This window comes from Physella acuta, unplaced genomic scaffold, assembly GCF_028476545.2.
Source record: "Physella acuta isolate Inbredline_101_S28 unplaced genomic scaffold, ASM2847654v3 ptg000964l, whole genome shotgun sequence".
NCBI lineage: Eukaryota > Metazoa > Mollusca > Gastropoda > Physidae > Physella > Physella acuta.
Genome location: NW_026732481.1, coordinates 305,585 through 320,972, shown reverse-complemented (window position 1 = coordinate 320,972; position 15,388 = coordinate 305,585). Strand labels below are relative to the sequence as shown.

At 43.7% G+C, this 15,388-nt stretch overlaps 1 protein-coding gene across 1 annotated transcript in view; it reads right to left on the bottom strand.

The window, feature by feature from the left end:
* Positions 1-15,388, bottom strand: part of LOC131953920 (inactive tyrosine-protein kinase 7-like) — a 201,620-nt gene that overhangs the window by 19,810 nt on the left and 166,422 nt on the right. The window contains exons 6-7 of the mRNA XM_059317379.1: positions 14,016-14,149; positions 598-727 (exon numbers count right to left, since the gene is read on the bottom strand). Coding sequence (XP_059173362.1) covers positions 598-727; positions 14,016-14,149 — 264 coding nt within the window. The remainder of the gene's footprint in view (positions 1-597; positions 728-14,015; positions 14,150-15,388) is intronic.

Genomic DNA, 15,388 nt, shown 5'->3' with positions numbered 1-15,388 from the left:
TCGCTAATACCCAAATTATTGTTCAGATTGTGTTATTCCAAGATTTTTGTTTCTTTTTGAAACTCTGGACTAGCTAAACAAAGCTACTTTAAGTTCAGACTTAAGGGTGTCTCAGTTGAAGTGGCTAACCCGGGGGGGGGGGGGGGGTGTTTAGGAGTGGGGACGTTTAGGGTTGGGGTACGGGTGTGTAGGGGTAGGATGTGTTTAGGGTTGGGCTGGATGTGTGTAGGGGTGGGGTAGGTGTGTGTAGAGGTGGGATCTTTTAAGTCTGATGTTCAACAGGTCGCGGTTTGTTTAGACATACCCCGGCACAATCATTGTGTCGTTGTCTCCAATCAACACCTCTCTCTCTCTCACACAAACACACACCACAACCGTCCAGTCAACACGTCCCACTCACACCCACCCACACCCCGCCCCCCAAGTAAACACCCCACTCACACACCCCACGATTACGGTGCTTTCACCACATCAAATGTGAGGATATCTTTTTATCTTTGGGACTTCCCGAACGGTGCTGGTGCGTGCACGCAAGTATCCACTAGAGAACATCAGTGCGACGTGTGGTACATGGACTTTAAACTTCCTCACACTGACCTGTAGTCTGGCTGTGGCCGGCCGGCCGGCGGGAAGACCTTGACCTCGCTCCTCACCTGCACCGGTATCACGATGGGATGTGACGTCATCAGGCGTGGCTCGAACGATTGAGGCGTGATGTCATGAAGATCTGCGGGAGAGAAAGAAAAAAAAAACAACCAATAAATTTTAATATCATAACCTCCGTGGTAATCTTTTGAACAGGGTGGATGATAAAATGAAGCAAAGTTTCGGACTTTGACCGACCTATGGGAGGCGATATTGGCCAATGCGCGGATTGGCCGGCCAATCCTAGCATTGGCCGACTTCGGGCTTTGACCGTAACATATATATATATATATATATATATATATATATATATATATATATATATATATATATATATATATGTAACTGGGGTAGGCCTAACTACCAGTTACAAATGATAACGAACGAGAAGCCGAGACACAGTGTTGGTCTGATGCAACCGATAACAGGTGGCTTATTGGGTCGGGCTGATAACAACCTCAAAGCCAACGCGTGCTATTTTGGGAAACGGTATTCAGACGGCCTGTCAACTTTGATGGATAGGACGCAGATGTTATTTTACGGTCTGTACGTTTGAACTACGCAACTGGTGGTCGGAGATCGAGTACAAGTATCGATTACGGAGGAATACAAGTACGGAGACGAGTACGGATACAAGGCATAAATAGGAGGGCACGGCAGGACTCGTTCTCTCTCTTCCCGTTGGGGCGCTCTTCTCTTCCCGTTTCGAGGCTCTTGCCTCCTTCATCGCTCGCTTAGATCAGTCAGTCTGTGTGACTATGTCAAGTCGGTTATAGAACGGGTTAGCCGTATTGTGTTAAGAAGGATTATAGACATGTGGATTCAGTTATATAAAGCCTAGTGAAGGACTGTTAGGGGTCAGTTGATTCAGACTATTATTGAGAAGCATTCCTGTTGATTTATTGTGTTATTATGAAGCATTTCTTGATTCATGTAATAAAGGATCAATAGCGAACCTGCATCTTGAGTATCTATACTGTGGTCAATGTTGTCTAGAATGAGTGGTTAAACTCGTTAACACGTGGCACTACAGGCAATTAGGTCTCATTACATGTGGCGTTGCGAGCATGGTAACTGTTGGCTCGTTACAATTGGCGTTGTCGGCAGGATAAATGTTCGCTCGTCACAATTGGCGCTGCGAGCAGGGTCACATTTGGCGCTGCGAGTAGCCTAGGTCACATTTGGCGTCGTCGGACAGGATGAATTCAACTAGACTTGCCGTTTAAGGCACCTATAGTCAACCTTGTGCATAACTGTGTTTAGTGTGTGTGTGAATTCGGACATTCAGGAACTGTGAAAATTGAGGAACGAGGAAAAATTTTTCATACACACACGGTAAGAAAGAACTCTTTTTTTTTAGTACTTAAGGAAGAAAATGTCTACTCTGGACGAGAAACAGACCCATATAGTGGTCCTACCCAGAGAGTCCCATATTAACAAATTCTACGGGGACGGAGATCCAACTTTAACCAACAGGTTCAGTGAAGAGGTCAAAGCGGCCTGGGCCTCGAGACATATGTCACCAGAGGAAAGATTAAGACTGCTGATGGGCAGTATAGGTGAAACGGTTAGGGCAGAGGTTAAGTGCCACGATAGGACCGTCCAATCAGATCCAGATAAGGTGCTAGATCTGATTATGGAGACCTTTGGGGAGAGACGGTCGGGAGTGCAACTGCTATCGGGATTCGTGGGCTTAAAGCAGAGAATGGCGGAGAGTGTGATGGAGTACTCACACAGGATGAACAGGGCCTTTGATTTGGTAAAGGGCAAATCACCGGACATTGATGTGCGCCTACTGAGGGACCATTTCATCGAGGGGCTAGCAACCCCGATCTTAAGGAGAGAGTTGAAGGAGGAGGTCCACAGAGACCAGCAGTTGACCTTCCTTCAGGTCAGGAACTCAGCGATCCGCAGGTCCGAGGATGAGGACCAATCGAACTGTTCGGTGGACAAAGTCTCTGTGCCTGAACAGAGACAATCCCCACCCACAGGGGCCGACACGATGGAGACCATGATGGCTCAACTGTTGGCCCACCTAGAGAAGGTTGACCAACGCTTGAAGTGGTTGGAAAGCAGGTCAACAGCTGAGAATCAGGAAAAGAACAGTACAAAACAGGGACGGGTTGGACGGCCGCGTCCTGCCAAGCCATCACTCCAATGGACGGCAGACGGTCGACCAATTTGTTTGTCTTGTTCACAACCCGGACATATGGCACGGTACTGTCCGGTGAAACGATCGCCCTCTGTAAGGCAGGTCAAGGCTACAGAGCGGCGAGGTTATGGCGTAAGAAACAAAAGGAAACAAACAATGAAAGAGTCTCAAACAAGACTCGAAGGGCAATTATCAGATAGTGGAAAAATGAACTGTGAAATGAACTTGAATGTTGAAAAGTTTCAAGTGAACAATTTGTTGGCTAAGAAAAATGATGATAAGGAAGAAATTGGTAGACTTAAGAATGAGATCTCAATGTTAACCAGGAAACTGGATAGGGAAAGTTCATGCAAATTAAAAGCACAGGAGAAATGTTCATCTTTAGAGCGTCTGTTATCGGAAGAAGTAAATAAAAATAGTAGACAACAGAACAGTGTTGGCAAACTAGAAAAATTATCAGATATTGAAAAAGAACTTCAAATTACAGCAAGGCTGGGATCCATCGAACAGCGATGGGCAGCAGATTTGGCACTCGTTGACCTAGAGAGAAAACATCGCCCGGGGCGGTCCAATGGCAATGCGGACGCCTTATCAAGGAATCCTTACGAGAGACCGGGTGATGAGGAAGAAACGCTGACAGGAATATGTGAGGTCAGAGCGTCAACAGATATCCCTCATGGGGTACAAGTGATGCAGAACGGGCAGACCGGGGTGGAGCACATATCCACAGAGCCCGAACATATGGACAGTAATGATTTTAATTGCCTTAATCACAAAAAGATAAGAGATGCCCAGAGAACGGATAGTGGCTTACAACCGCTATTGAAATACGTCCAGGAACAAAAATTCCCAGGAAGAAGGGAAAGAGAACAATTTGGTCGAGAAACAAAGAAAATACTGAGTCAGTGGGACCGTCTCAGTATAGAGGATGGTGTTCTCATGCGGAGAATTCATGACCAAATTGATGGGACAATACACCAGGTGGTGGTGCCTGGACAATTACGAGAAGAAGTGCTAAGGTTGGCACATGACAGGGCAGGACACCAGGGTCAGGACAGGACGCACAAAATATTACGACGGAGGTGTTACTGGCCCAATATGGAAATGGAGGTCAAACGCCATTGTGAGGCTTGTGTGAGGTGTCAGCATGCGAAAATGCCAGTTGTCAAAATGAGACAGCCATCAGGACACCTACTAGCGACAAAACCACTAGAGATTGTGGCTATGGACTTTACGTCGTTGGAGCAATTATCGGATGGGACGGAACATGTGTTGGTAATGACTGATGTATTCACCAAATGGACTGTGGCGGTGCCCACACGAGATCAGACTGCCAAAACAGTGGCAAAGGTCTTAATAGAACATTGGTTCATCAAATATGGCATACCAAGACAATTACATTCTGACCAAGGAAGGGCTTTCGAGTCAGAAGTAATTAACCAACTGTGCAGCCACTACGGGATTAACAAATCTAGAACAACCACATTTAATCCGAAAGGAAACGGACAGTGTGAACGGTTCAACCGCAGCATGCATGATTTGCTGCGTACGCTAGAACCTGAACAGAAAAAACGTTGGCCTGATTTTCTCCCAGAGTTGGTATATCTATACAACTGCACACCCCATGCCACAACCGGCTTTACGCCATACATGTTGCTGTTCGGACGGGAGGCTCGACTCCCTCTTGATTTGTTCTTAGGAAAAAGGGAGAGTATGACTGGCTCATACACCGCACTGGAATATGTGAATGAACATATGAGAAGAATTAGAGAAATGTACAGGGTAGTACAGGAAAGACTAGAACATGAATCTCGGCGAAGGGAACCGCCGATACAGACGAAGGACCCGCCACTCAAACTGAATGACAGGGTATTACTGCGTAGCCACCCGTTAGGCAGAAACAAAATCCACGATCTCTGGGGACAGGAGATATGGCAAGTCGTGGAGATGCCTAAAGGAGCAGGTGGCCCCTTTAAGATAAGACCCATCGATCACGCCAAACCGGATCGGTGGGCGAATATTGCTCAATTAAAGAAATATTGGAATAGGCAAGAAGAGCAGTTACACACAGAGAAACCCAAGACAATTAGGGAACCGGAAGTTATAACGGAAAGTCACATACCCATTCCGGAACCATATCACCATCAACAGAACAACCGCGATACGCAAGGGGAGGATACCGGCAACAATGAGGATCCCGGTCCCTCCAGAAGCAGAGAGACAGTAGACCATCAGATAAGTGGTCCGCGGAGAAGTTTAAGGAACAGAAGGAATACGAAATTTTTTGTCAGCAACCATCAATTCTTTCATGGTCGCGCTGGTACGAAAACAGACTGTTCAAAGAGCTATAGAAGTGAACTGGTGAAGGCACCAAATGGAAAGGGTGGATGTGAATTCTAGAACTGTTTTGTGTCTCAGGAAGATGATGTAGACACAGTTGATATGTGAAATAGGTATAACTGTCAATCGTATACGAATGGAACGTCGTGGACAGTGAGTGGAACAATAGATTTTTTTTTTACGACTGTGCGATTGACTTTGGAGGAGTGCACCTGCCAGGCGTTGTTTGTGGTTGAAAACACACAAAAAAAGCAGGGGTGGATGTAACTGGGGTAGGCCTAACTACCAGTTACAAATGATAACGAACGAGAAGCCGAGACACAGTGTTGGTCTGATGCAACCGATAACAGGTGGCTTATTGGGTCGGGCTGATAACAACCTCAAAGCCAACGCGTGCTATTTTGGGAAACGGTATTCAGACGGCCTGTCAACTTTGATGGATAGGACGCAGATGTTATTTTACGGTCTGTACGTTTGAACTACGCAACTGGTGGTCGGAGATCGAGTACAAGTATCGATTACGGAGGAATACAAGTACGGAGACGAGTACGGATACAAGGCATAAATAGGAGGGCACGGCAGGACTCGTTCTCTCTCTTCCCGTTGGGGCGCTCTTCTCTTCCCGTTTCGAGGCTCTTGCCTCCTTCATCGCTCGCTTAGATCAGTCAGTCTGTGTGACTATGTCAAGTCGGTTATAGAACGGGTTAGCCGTATTGTGTTAAGAAGGATTATAGACATGTGGATTCAGTTATATAAAGCCTAGTGAAGGACTGTTAGGGGTCAGTTGATTCAGACTATTATTGAGAAGCATTCCTGTTGATTTATTGTGTTATTATGAAGCATTTCTTGATTCATGTAATAAAGGATCAATAGCGAACCTGCATCTTGAGTATCTATACTGTGGTCAATGTTGTCTAGAATGAGTGGTTAAACTCGTTAACACGTGGCACTACAGGCAATTAGGTCTCATTACATGTGGCGTTGCGAGCATGGTAACTGTTGGCTCGTTACAATTGGCGTTGTCGGCAGGATAAATGTTCGCTCGTCACAATTGGCGCTGCGAGCAGGGTCACATTTGGCGCTGCGAGTAGCCTAGGTCACATATATATATATATATATATATATATATATATATATATATATATACATACGTGTGTGTATGTATTTGTGTGTATATTTATAATAAAAGTCCGTTCTTGCAAACCTGTTGAGTTGGAAACTTTTTAATTGTAAATTTATCTAAAACACGGAAGAAAGTGCCAGATTTGAGAGAAGAACTGTCCAGATGTTGTCCCGGTTATCTGTCCAATCTTTCATTTGTCTGGGCCGGTGAGGTAGATAGTTTATCTCAGCACAGACAACGACCTCATCGTTTGACCACAGAGAGGTACCAGAGTCAGGGGCAGACAAGCCGGTTTCGTAAGGCAATCATTGTGCTTGCATCCACGGCATTCACCGGGTTCATATCTCGTAGGGTAAACCGCTGATACTATACAAATACGGGGAGGGGTGGGCGGTCAAAGGGTAGGGGGTGGATAAGGGGCGGTAGTAGCAACACTGAAGCAGCATTTATACCTGATCCAAAATTTCCGGCATGAAACAGAACCAAAAACAACATTATTGTAACATGCCTCGTTTGAAATCTCACCCCAGCCGTCATAAAGTTAGGCAATGAACTGCCTAGACATGGGAAATCTCACCCCCAGTCGGCATAAGTTAGGCAATGAAATGCCTAGACATGCCAGTATTTGTAAACACAGCCAGTTGCCAGATAGGCGCATGAGGGGGTCAGAGGCTAACTATCAATGGGGGGGGGGAACGTGAAACATTTTAAAAAAGTTTTTAAAGATAACAATGGTATAACACAGACCAGGATCTACGTAAGGGGGGGGGGGTCGAGTTAAGGAGGGTAGAAGAGAACAGAGAAGGATCCAGGTAAGGAGAGTACGAGAGGACAGGGGGGGATCCAGTTATGGGGGGGGGGGGGGGGGGGTAAAAGGGTACAGAGTGAGGGTGTAATTAATAATAGTAGGAGGGCGACAGAATAGTACATAATCAACGTTAGTAGCATACACACGACTATGGTAAAAGATGGTAATAGGAAACTGAGCGGTTTATTCAGAAACTGAAGATGTACACAGGGGAGGTATACACAGTCAAGGGAGGTATCATCCACAGGAAGAGGTATGATCCACAGGATGAGGTATGATCCACAGGAAGTGGTATGATCCACAGGAAGTGGTATGATCCACAGGAAGAGGTATGATCCACAGGAAGAGGTATGATCCACAGGATGAGGTATGATCCACAGGAAGAGGTATGATCCACAGGATGAGGTATGATCCACAGGAAGTGGTATGATCCACAGGAGGAGGTATGATCCACAGGAAGTGGTATGATCCACAGGAAGAGGTATGATCCACAGGAAAGTGACCAGATCCACAAGAGAAAAGGAGTGAAAAACTCACATCAGCCACACAAGAGATATGTGAGCCACAAGAACACAGCGTCATGCGCCAGACACAAAAGATACTTGACTGAGACGAAGACCCCTAGTCTAAACATAATTCCTAATCATAACTGTCCTTTGATTAATGCTATTGACACTTTAAAAGTTAAACTCTAACCCGATTGAGTAACCCAGCTAAACTAACGGTTTTTTTTTTCGAGATAACTCTTACAGAAGGGGGCGCCACTGTCTACTGAACAAAACATAAAGTAGGCCTACATGTTTGAATGAACCACTAGGACTAGAGTTCAATGGTAAACAAGACGAGAATGATACGCGGCTGAAAAATTGAATTCTTCTATAACTATTCTTAGGCTTTAAAGTTGCAAATTGTGTGCACAAATACGATGAATGTGGGCTGTAATAAAATATATTTCTGTTTAAGTTTGGCGTTGTTGGAAAATTTATGCAGTTGTTTTTTTTCTGGCGTCAAAAGGATCGGGTCAGTGGTTTATTTTTGTTTTTTTTTTTGGCCCTCAAATTTATGGCCGTGGCCGGGAGTGGCGCCTGCTGAGATCGAAGGCCGATAATGTAAAGTGGCCGATAACGTAGAGTGGCCGGACGCATCTTTTGTCCGTGTTTTCTGAGGGTCCGAGACCTGAGGCCGTGGGAAAGCTTGTGTGGTCAGTGCTTAGGAAGGGCGGCCATCTATCGGGGCGGCCTTCTATTGGGGCGGCCTTCTATCGGGGCGGCCTTCTATTGGGGCGGCCTTCTATTGGGGCGGCCTTCTATTGGGGCGTCCTTCTATTGGGGCGGCCATCTATTGGGGCGGCCTTCTATTGGGGCGGCCTTCTATCGGGGCGGCCTTCTATTGGGGCGGCCTTCTATCGGGGCGGCCTTCTATCGGGGCGGCCTTCTATTGGGGCGGCCTTCTATCGGGGCGGCCTTCTATCGGGGCGGCCTTCTATCGGGGCGGCCTTCTATTGGGGCGGCCTTCTATTGGGGCGGCCTTCTATCGGGGCGGCCTTCTATTGGGGCGGCCTTCTATTGGGGCGGCCTTCTATCGGGGCGGCCTTCTATTGGGGCGGCCTTCTATCGGGGCGGCCTTCCATCTGGACAATTAGATCAAGTTCTTTTAACGCTGTAATCCTCCACTCCCCCCCCCCCCCCGGTCACTGAAACTAAAAATTAAAAACGTTACTACTCGGTCTTTTCCCTAGTGGATATACATCACTTTGCACCTTGCTCATTTCCGGTCTCCCCTCCAATACCACGTGGTCTCGCCAACACCGGTAACTCACGCGATTCGAGTAAAACAATTTTTTTATCTCCCCTTTTCCCTTTTTTTTCGCCTCTCCGCGACAAGCATACAAATAAGGTCTAGAAGAAAATTGAACTGCAGAAGATAATTTATTTTTTGTCGGCAGATCTCTGAGAGCCGGGCAGCTAGCGCGTCTGCCACAGGTTCCCGCCAAAAACTTGCCGTAAGACAGAATATCGTTTGGTTTAGAGAGGGGGGCGAGCTGATGGCTGCTTCTCTTCTTACATAAGATGTGGGTACAGGGGGGAGGGGGGAGGGGTAAGAATTTGGTTGTTGTGGGGGAGGGAGAAACCTTACTTTGGGGAGGGGATTGAACAATTCTACTTTTACTTTATAAAACGGTTTGTGGAAAGCCGTTATAAGGAGGGCGGAGGAAGTTGGGGCGGGAGGGGGGGGGGATTAACAATCCTAATTTTAAAATGGAAACCGTTTTAAGCAGTTGAATCTGGGGTAAATACTGGTGATAGTTCGCGTTATAAATAGAGGATGGATAGGAGGCTAGTTTTTAGGTTCAAGATCAATTAAATTAAATGAAGTGTTAAAAATTAAAACCGCAATTTTTAAAAGACGCAGTCTCCAATGTGACGCTAGCGATCCTCATCACGCCGCGTCATGGCACTGAAAGAGTCCGGTACAATCCGATGACGCAACTAATTCATGTTTTTACTCCACGCAAAACACTCCCCTTGAGTATTATCATTCAGCTATAAACAACGGTTAAATATTTTGGATTCCTTAATTTGGGCATTTAAGTATAATTTTAACGGTATTAAAACCACAACTCTTTAACCATGACCCACTTGTAGAATTTTAACTCGTGCTTTATTAAAAAAGTTGAAACAATCAAAACGAAACCAGTCTTACAAAAAAAGATTAAAGATCCATTGTTTAAAATATAAAAAAAAATGTATAAAGCCCTATCTTGTACGCTGGGTGTCGTCTGGTAAAGTTTTAATGGCAGTAACAACGTCAGGAGATCATAGGAACTAACGGCAGGAGGAACAAAAAATTTGAAAGGAAGATTTTTCGGAAGATAAGAGGGAAGATTTTCATCTGCAACACGTCACCATCAGACCAAGATGTGAATGAAAACCAACAAAACAAAAACTTCCAACAAGAAAAGCTACACAACCACCCACCCACACACACACATATATACATACACTTACCCACTCACAACCACACACGCACATTTACACATACCCACACACAAAGATGGATGCCGGCTTGGTTAATGCAGATGTAAGCTTCAAAGATTGGGCTTGCATTATAAACAAGGGCATTAATCCTAGGTCGCCCTTTCTAGGTTGTCTCTCTTGTTCTTCCTATGTAACAGAAAGCATTAACAGCATTAGCCGCACAAGCTATCTTTTTCTTCCCCGATCAAAAGTTTTCTCAACGGGAAAAGAGCTGACCATTCTAATGTAAACAAACAATTCTTTGTTTATTATATCAACAAGAAAAGGAGACTATAGTTATATTTTTTTTAAAAAGGGGTGTTGGAAATATATTTTTGGGCGTAAAGTTTTAGACTTTTGTTTGAAAGGGGTGTTATAGAAGTTTTGTTTTTGTGTATAAAGTTTGACGCTTTGTTGTAGGGGTGTTCTAGTAATGTTTGTGTGTGTGTGTGTACAAAATTTGTAACATTGAGGCGTCGAAGTCACTCACAGTGCTATATGCTACTGGATCAACCTGAAGATTTGTAACACTGTATTAATTTCGTGACGGTTGTTTTGAGGAGTTTGGTGTAGTGTACATGTTATACGTGGTTAAGTAACGGTGTGTGTGTGTGTGGGGGGGGGGGGGGGGGGTAGGGAAGTGGGGTTGGACAAAACTCCGTGTTTAGGCACAAGGCAGTTAATTTTTTTAAGGTAAGCATAATTATGAGAAATTAGGATGAGTTTGTAATTCAAGAAGAGAAATACGATTGGTACCAACTAACGGAAGAGGTCCAGTTTTTGTTACATTTTTAGACTGTTGTTAGGGACAGTTTTGTTTACATAGAACTATGACATGATTTAAAACTTCGATCAAACCAACATAATCATTTAGATAACTGAATTTTTTTTTTTCAAGACGCGGATTTCGTCAAGGGAGGTAACCATTGTCAGGGTAGTAAAGTAAATAGTTACAAAAAGACTTACAACTTTTTAAACATTTCATACAGTCAAACGACAGACGAAACTGCAGTTTAAATGAAGTGTTGCTAACAACATGTATACGTCCTAGTTGGTACAAAACAACCCTTTACATCACAGACCATTAGAGTACTGTACTTTTACCAAAACGATGCATTTTGTACTGCTCACCCACGACTGGTGTCTGGGTACAGAATGCACGTGTATGACAAAGCCCGGGCGCGTGCGTGCGTGTGACTGCAGGTTCGTGTGTGTGTGTGAGCCAGACGTTGTGTCAGGTGTAGGAGAACACAATTAGGAAGATCAAAAAGTGAGCAAGGTTTTAACGAATATATTCAGGTGCTTCTTCTATTTGTGCAAGTCAGGGTGAGGGGGGGGGGAGGTTTTTTTTTTTTTTTTTTTTTTAAAGTGCGAAGCGGCCGTGGAAGTGAAGGATTTAAACGACACGGCCCAGATAGTGACGGCTATCACGTGGAACATGTTTCAGCTAAAAATAAATTAAAATACAATTTATGATATCACACTCTCGCACGAATTTGTCCGTGAGTTATCATTCAGGAAGTCGTTGATTTGATTTAATGGTGAGCGTGGGTAGAACTGGGCGAGAGATAGCCAACGTCAACTAGAGGCTTAACCTAGGAAAAATATTTTTAGCTGGGGTGTAAGGGGTTAAAGACAGGGGCGGAATAAGCCCTTTTGATATGGAGTGCATATATTTTGTTGATAAGAAACATTTTAAGGGCCCTAAAATTAAGGGGCCCCGGTTGCTGGCCAAACTGCCCCCACTTCCATCCGCCACTGGTGATATTATATTAAAATGCTAAGCTATAAACATCTATACAGATGTGTCTAAAGTCTTCACTATCCGACAACTAAACGTCAAACAAAACTGTTCATTCACCTTACAAACCTGTACATCTCTAAGTCAGTCGCAACCTACAAACAACAAAACATCCTAAGGAAAAACTACTAAAACAAATCCGGACAAATGTCGGACAAGACCCGGAGCTAACCCGGACAAATGAGAACGCACCGGCCAGGTACCATCGATGTCCGCGTGTACAAGATTTCCTCTCATTCATTCACTCCAGCTGCCGCCACCTGCTCGCTTGGTCAAGGTTTCTTTCTCTGTTATAGATGGCCCATATACTGAGTTAGATGGTCCTTAAACTGTTATAGATGGCCCATATACTGAGTTAGATGGCCCTTAAACTGTTATAGATGGCCCATATACTGAGGTAGATGGCCCTTAAACTGTTATAGATGGCCCATATACTGAGGTAGATGGCACTTAAACTGTTATAGATGGCCCATATACTGGTGTAGATGGCCCTTATACTGACGTAGATGACCCTTTCATTAAGTTACATGGCCTTTGTACAGAAAGAGATGGCCCATATACTGGTGTAGATGGCCCTTATACTGACGTAGATGACCCTTTCATTAAGTTACATGGCCTTTGTACAGAAAGAGATGGCCCATATACTGCTGTAGATAACCTCTATACTGGAGTAGATGGTTCATACACTGAGGTAGATGGCCCTTATATAGATGGCCTACACTGAGGTAGATGTCCTTATATTGAGGTAGCTCATACGCTGAGGTAGATGGCCCCCCATTATTTTATTAATTTATCTTTGTAAAACATTTTGACAGTCAATTTTTCAATTTGATGTTACCCCCCCCCCCCCCCCCCCATGATGTCATCCGGTGTGGACCGCAGCCCACCCTCGCTTTCTGACGCCACTGGATACATGAAATCTATACTGAGAGAGATGGCCCCTACACTGAGATAACTTGATGAGGTAAGCTGATGAGGTAAGATGAGACTTCTACATCTAGATGTGGTAATAAGTCCCGCCATTTTGATAGAAATAAGCATTAGGAGAGAAAATGACACCCGCAATGTAATCTTAAACTATTAATAAACATTTAGAATGTCAGACACTGAAAGTAATACATTGCTCTAACATGCTAATTCAAAGAAAACTAATGAAGAAACAGTATCTAGATTTATGGTAGTTAGCAAAAATTAGAGCTAGTTTATGCTAATTATTTGTCGTTTGGGTAAACTTTTACATAAGGTACCAGAATTATGCGATTCACATATACCTTAAACCAAACATAATGCACACATATAATGCTTATGCTTTGAACCTAAAATGTCGCACGCATCGACCAAACATATATGCATATGCGCATATACCTTCAATCTAACAAAATGGATACACAGATTCGTTAAACCATCGTCAATCTATTGTCCAACTTTACCATAAACATCCAAAACTTTTTATTATAAACATACATTAGATCAAGAAAATATATCTGGGTGTAAGGGGGGGGGGAGGAAGAGAGAAGAAAGGGAACCCTAAAAATAACTAAAGTAATATAAAATGCCATCATTTTTAATCGTCCAAATATTTACATATTTCCCATGACATAATCCAGCTAATGTGAATGATTTACAAACTTGACATCCATGAAGAAATGTATTAAAAAAACATTCGTGTATTTATGCCAGGGGCGCGAACTGTGCTATCGTTGTTCAGACGGGTTGCCGCCCTTGTCGGCTGCAGTGCAGACGGCTATTTTCAGCGACCAGTTTGGGTATAATCAAGCCATAAATCTGTTTGGTTTAAATAGCCAGGTTGATGTTAACTGGTTAGAGTTGCTTCTTGAAAATGGCAGGGAGGTAGCTAGTTTAACCAGAAGTATTAGCCTAGTTTAACCGTATTTAACCATCCAGAAAACCCAGTTTAACCAACCACAAAGCCTTATTTAGTCAGCTATTTAACATAATTTAACCAGTTATAAAGCCAGGTGTAACCAGCCATAAAGCCAGGTTAAACCAACCGTAAAGACTTTTTTAACCAACCTTATTTAACTAGCCTTGTTTTACTAGTTTTTTTTTTTAACCAGCCAGGTTTAACCAAGCCATGTTTAACCAAGCACACAGCTACATTGACTTACCAGCTAGAGCCAGCTCAGCCGTGAAGGTTTGAGCCGTCTGCGCGTTAGCACTCAGCCCTTCACATCTGTAGGTGCCCTCGTCGGTCGCCCTCACTTTGGGGAAATACAAGGATCCATTGGGGTAGACCACGTGTCTGAAATTAACCAATCATAACGCTAATGAATGTTTACGCGGGGAACATGATGGCATTAGGTGGAAATAAAAACATTTCATTATGAAGCGTACTTCTATTTAAGCGACGTGAACAGGAAATGATGAATATTATTTATTGTATCGTTCTTGTGTGGTATTTATGCACATTTGTAAAGATAGTTAAGATGGTAGCATCATTTCAGCCAATAAAAGTGTACTATTGTTACAACTACTGTCAACTACAACTACCATTAATCTAAACTTCAGCTAGCCTCAAATTAATTCGGTTCTTAAGGTCGGAATTAGGTTAGGGCTAGAGCCATGGTTGGAGTATCGATACTGGTAGGAAAGTAGTTGAGTCGATATTATCTTTAGTGTTTTTAATTCCGATTGACCTAATGTGGTATATTCATTAGGAAAATAAGGGTATCGCAAATTGATGAGAACTAATTTTTTTAGTTCTACTTAATATGATGTAGATTTAGATCAAATTAGTAATTTTTCGCATACAGATTTAATTAAGTAAATAAAACAGAACCACCCTGACGGAGTGCCATTTATCCCACACAAGTGAAATCTGGTGCTAGATGTAGTAGTTGAAAAATTGGGAAAATTCGTTTAAAGTTTAAATCGCACCAAGAAGGTTGGAATGCCCAGAATGAAAAAAAAAAAAACCCTATATAGTCAAAAAGTCTTGTGAACCAAATTTTCGCATCAGCGTGTATGCGTGTGTGTGTGTGTGTGTGTGTGTGTGAGGGGGGTTGTTTGTTTGGCGACATATGTGAACAGATGGTTACCTGAGGTAGACACGGGATCACAACCACGCCGGATGTAGGTCAACATACGGAGCCTGTGTACTACCTGTCCCTCAGATTACCTGAGATTATCTCCGCCCCAGAGACGGGTGAGACTGGTACGGTACCTTAATCTTACAAGACCTCGCTCGTGGACGGGATTAGTCGGATGATTATCGTGGGCTCAGGTGTTTTTGTTCGGATGTCTGAAATCTCTAATTAATGTCTCGATCTCTAATGAATTGATGGGGATGGCTAGGTAGAACATGGGTTGGGATTACGTCCCTTGGTAAGTTATTGGTGAGCGGTTTGTGAGTAGTGACGAAGAGGAAATGATGGTTTTATTTTGTTGACACATGCCGGCTTAATGGGGTCGTGGGTTCAAAGCAACTCATGTTTAGTGTTAATTAAAACTAACCTTAACTAATTTATTCGCATTGCTTTTT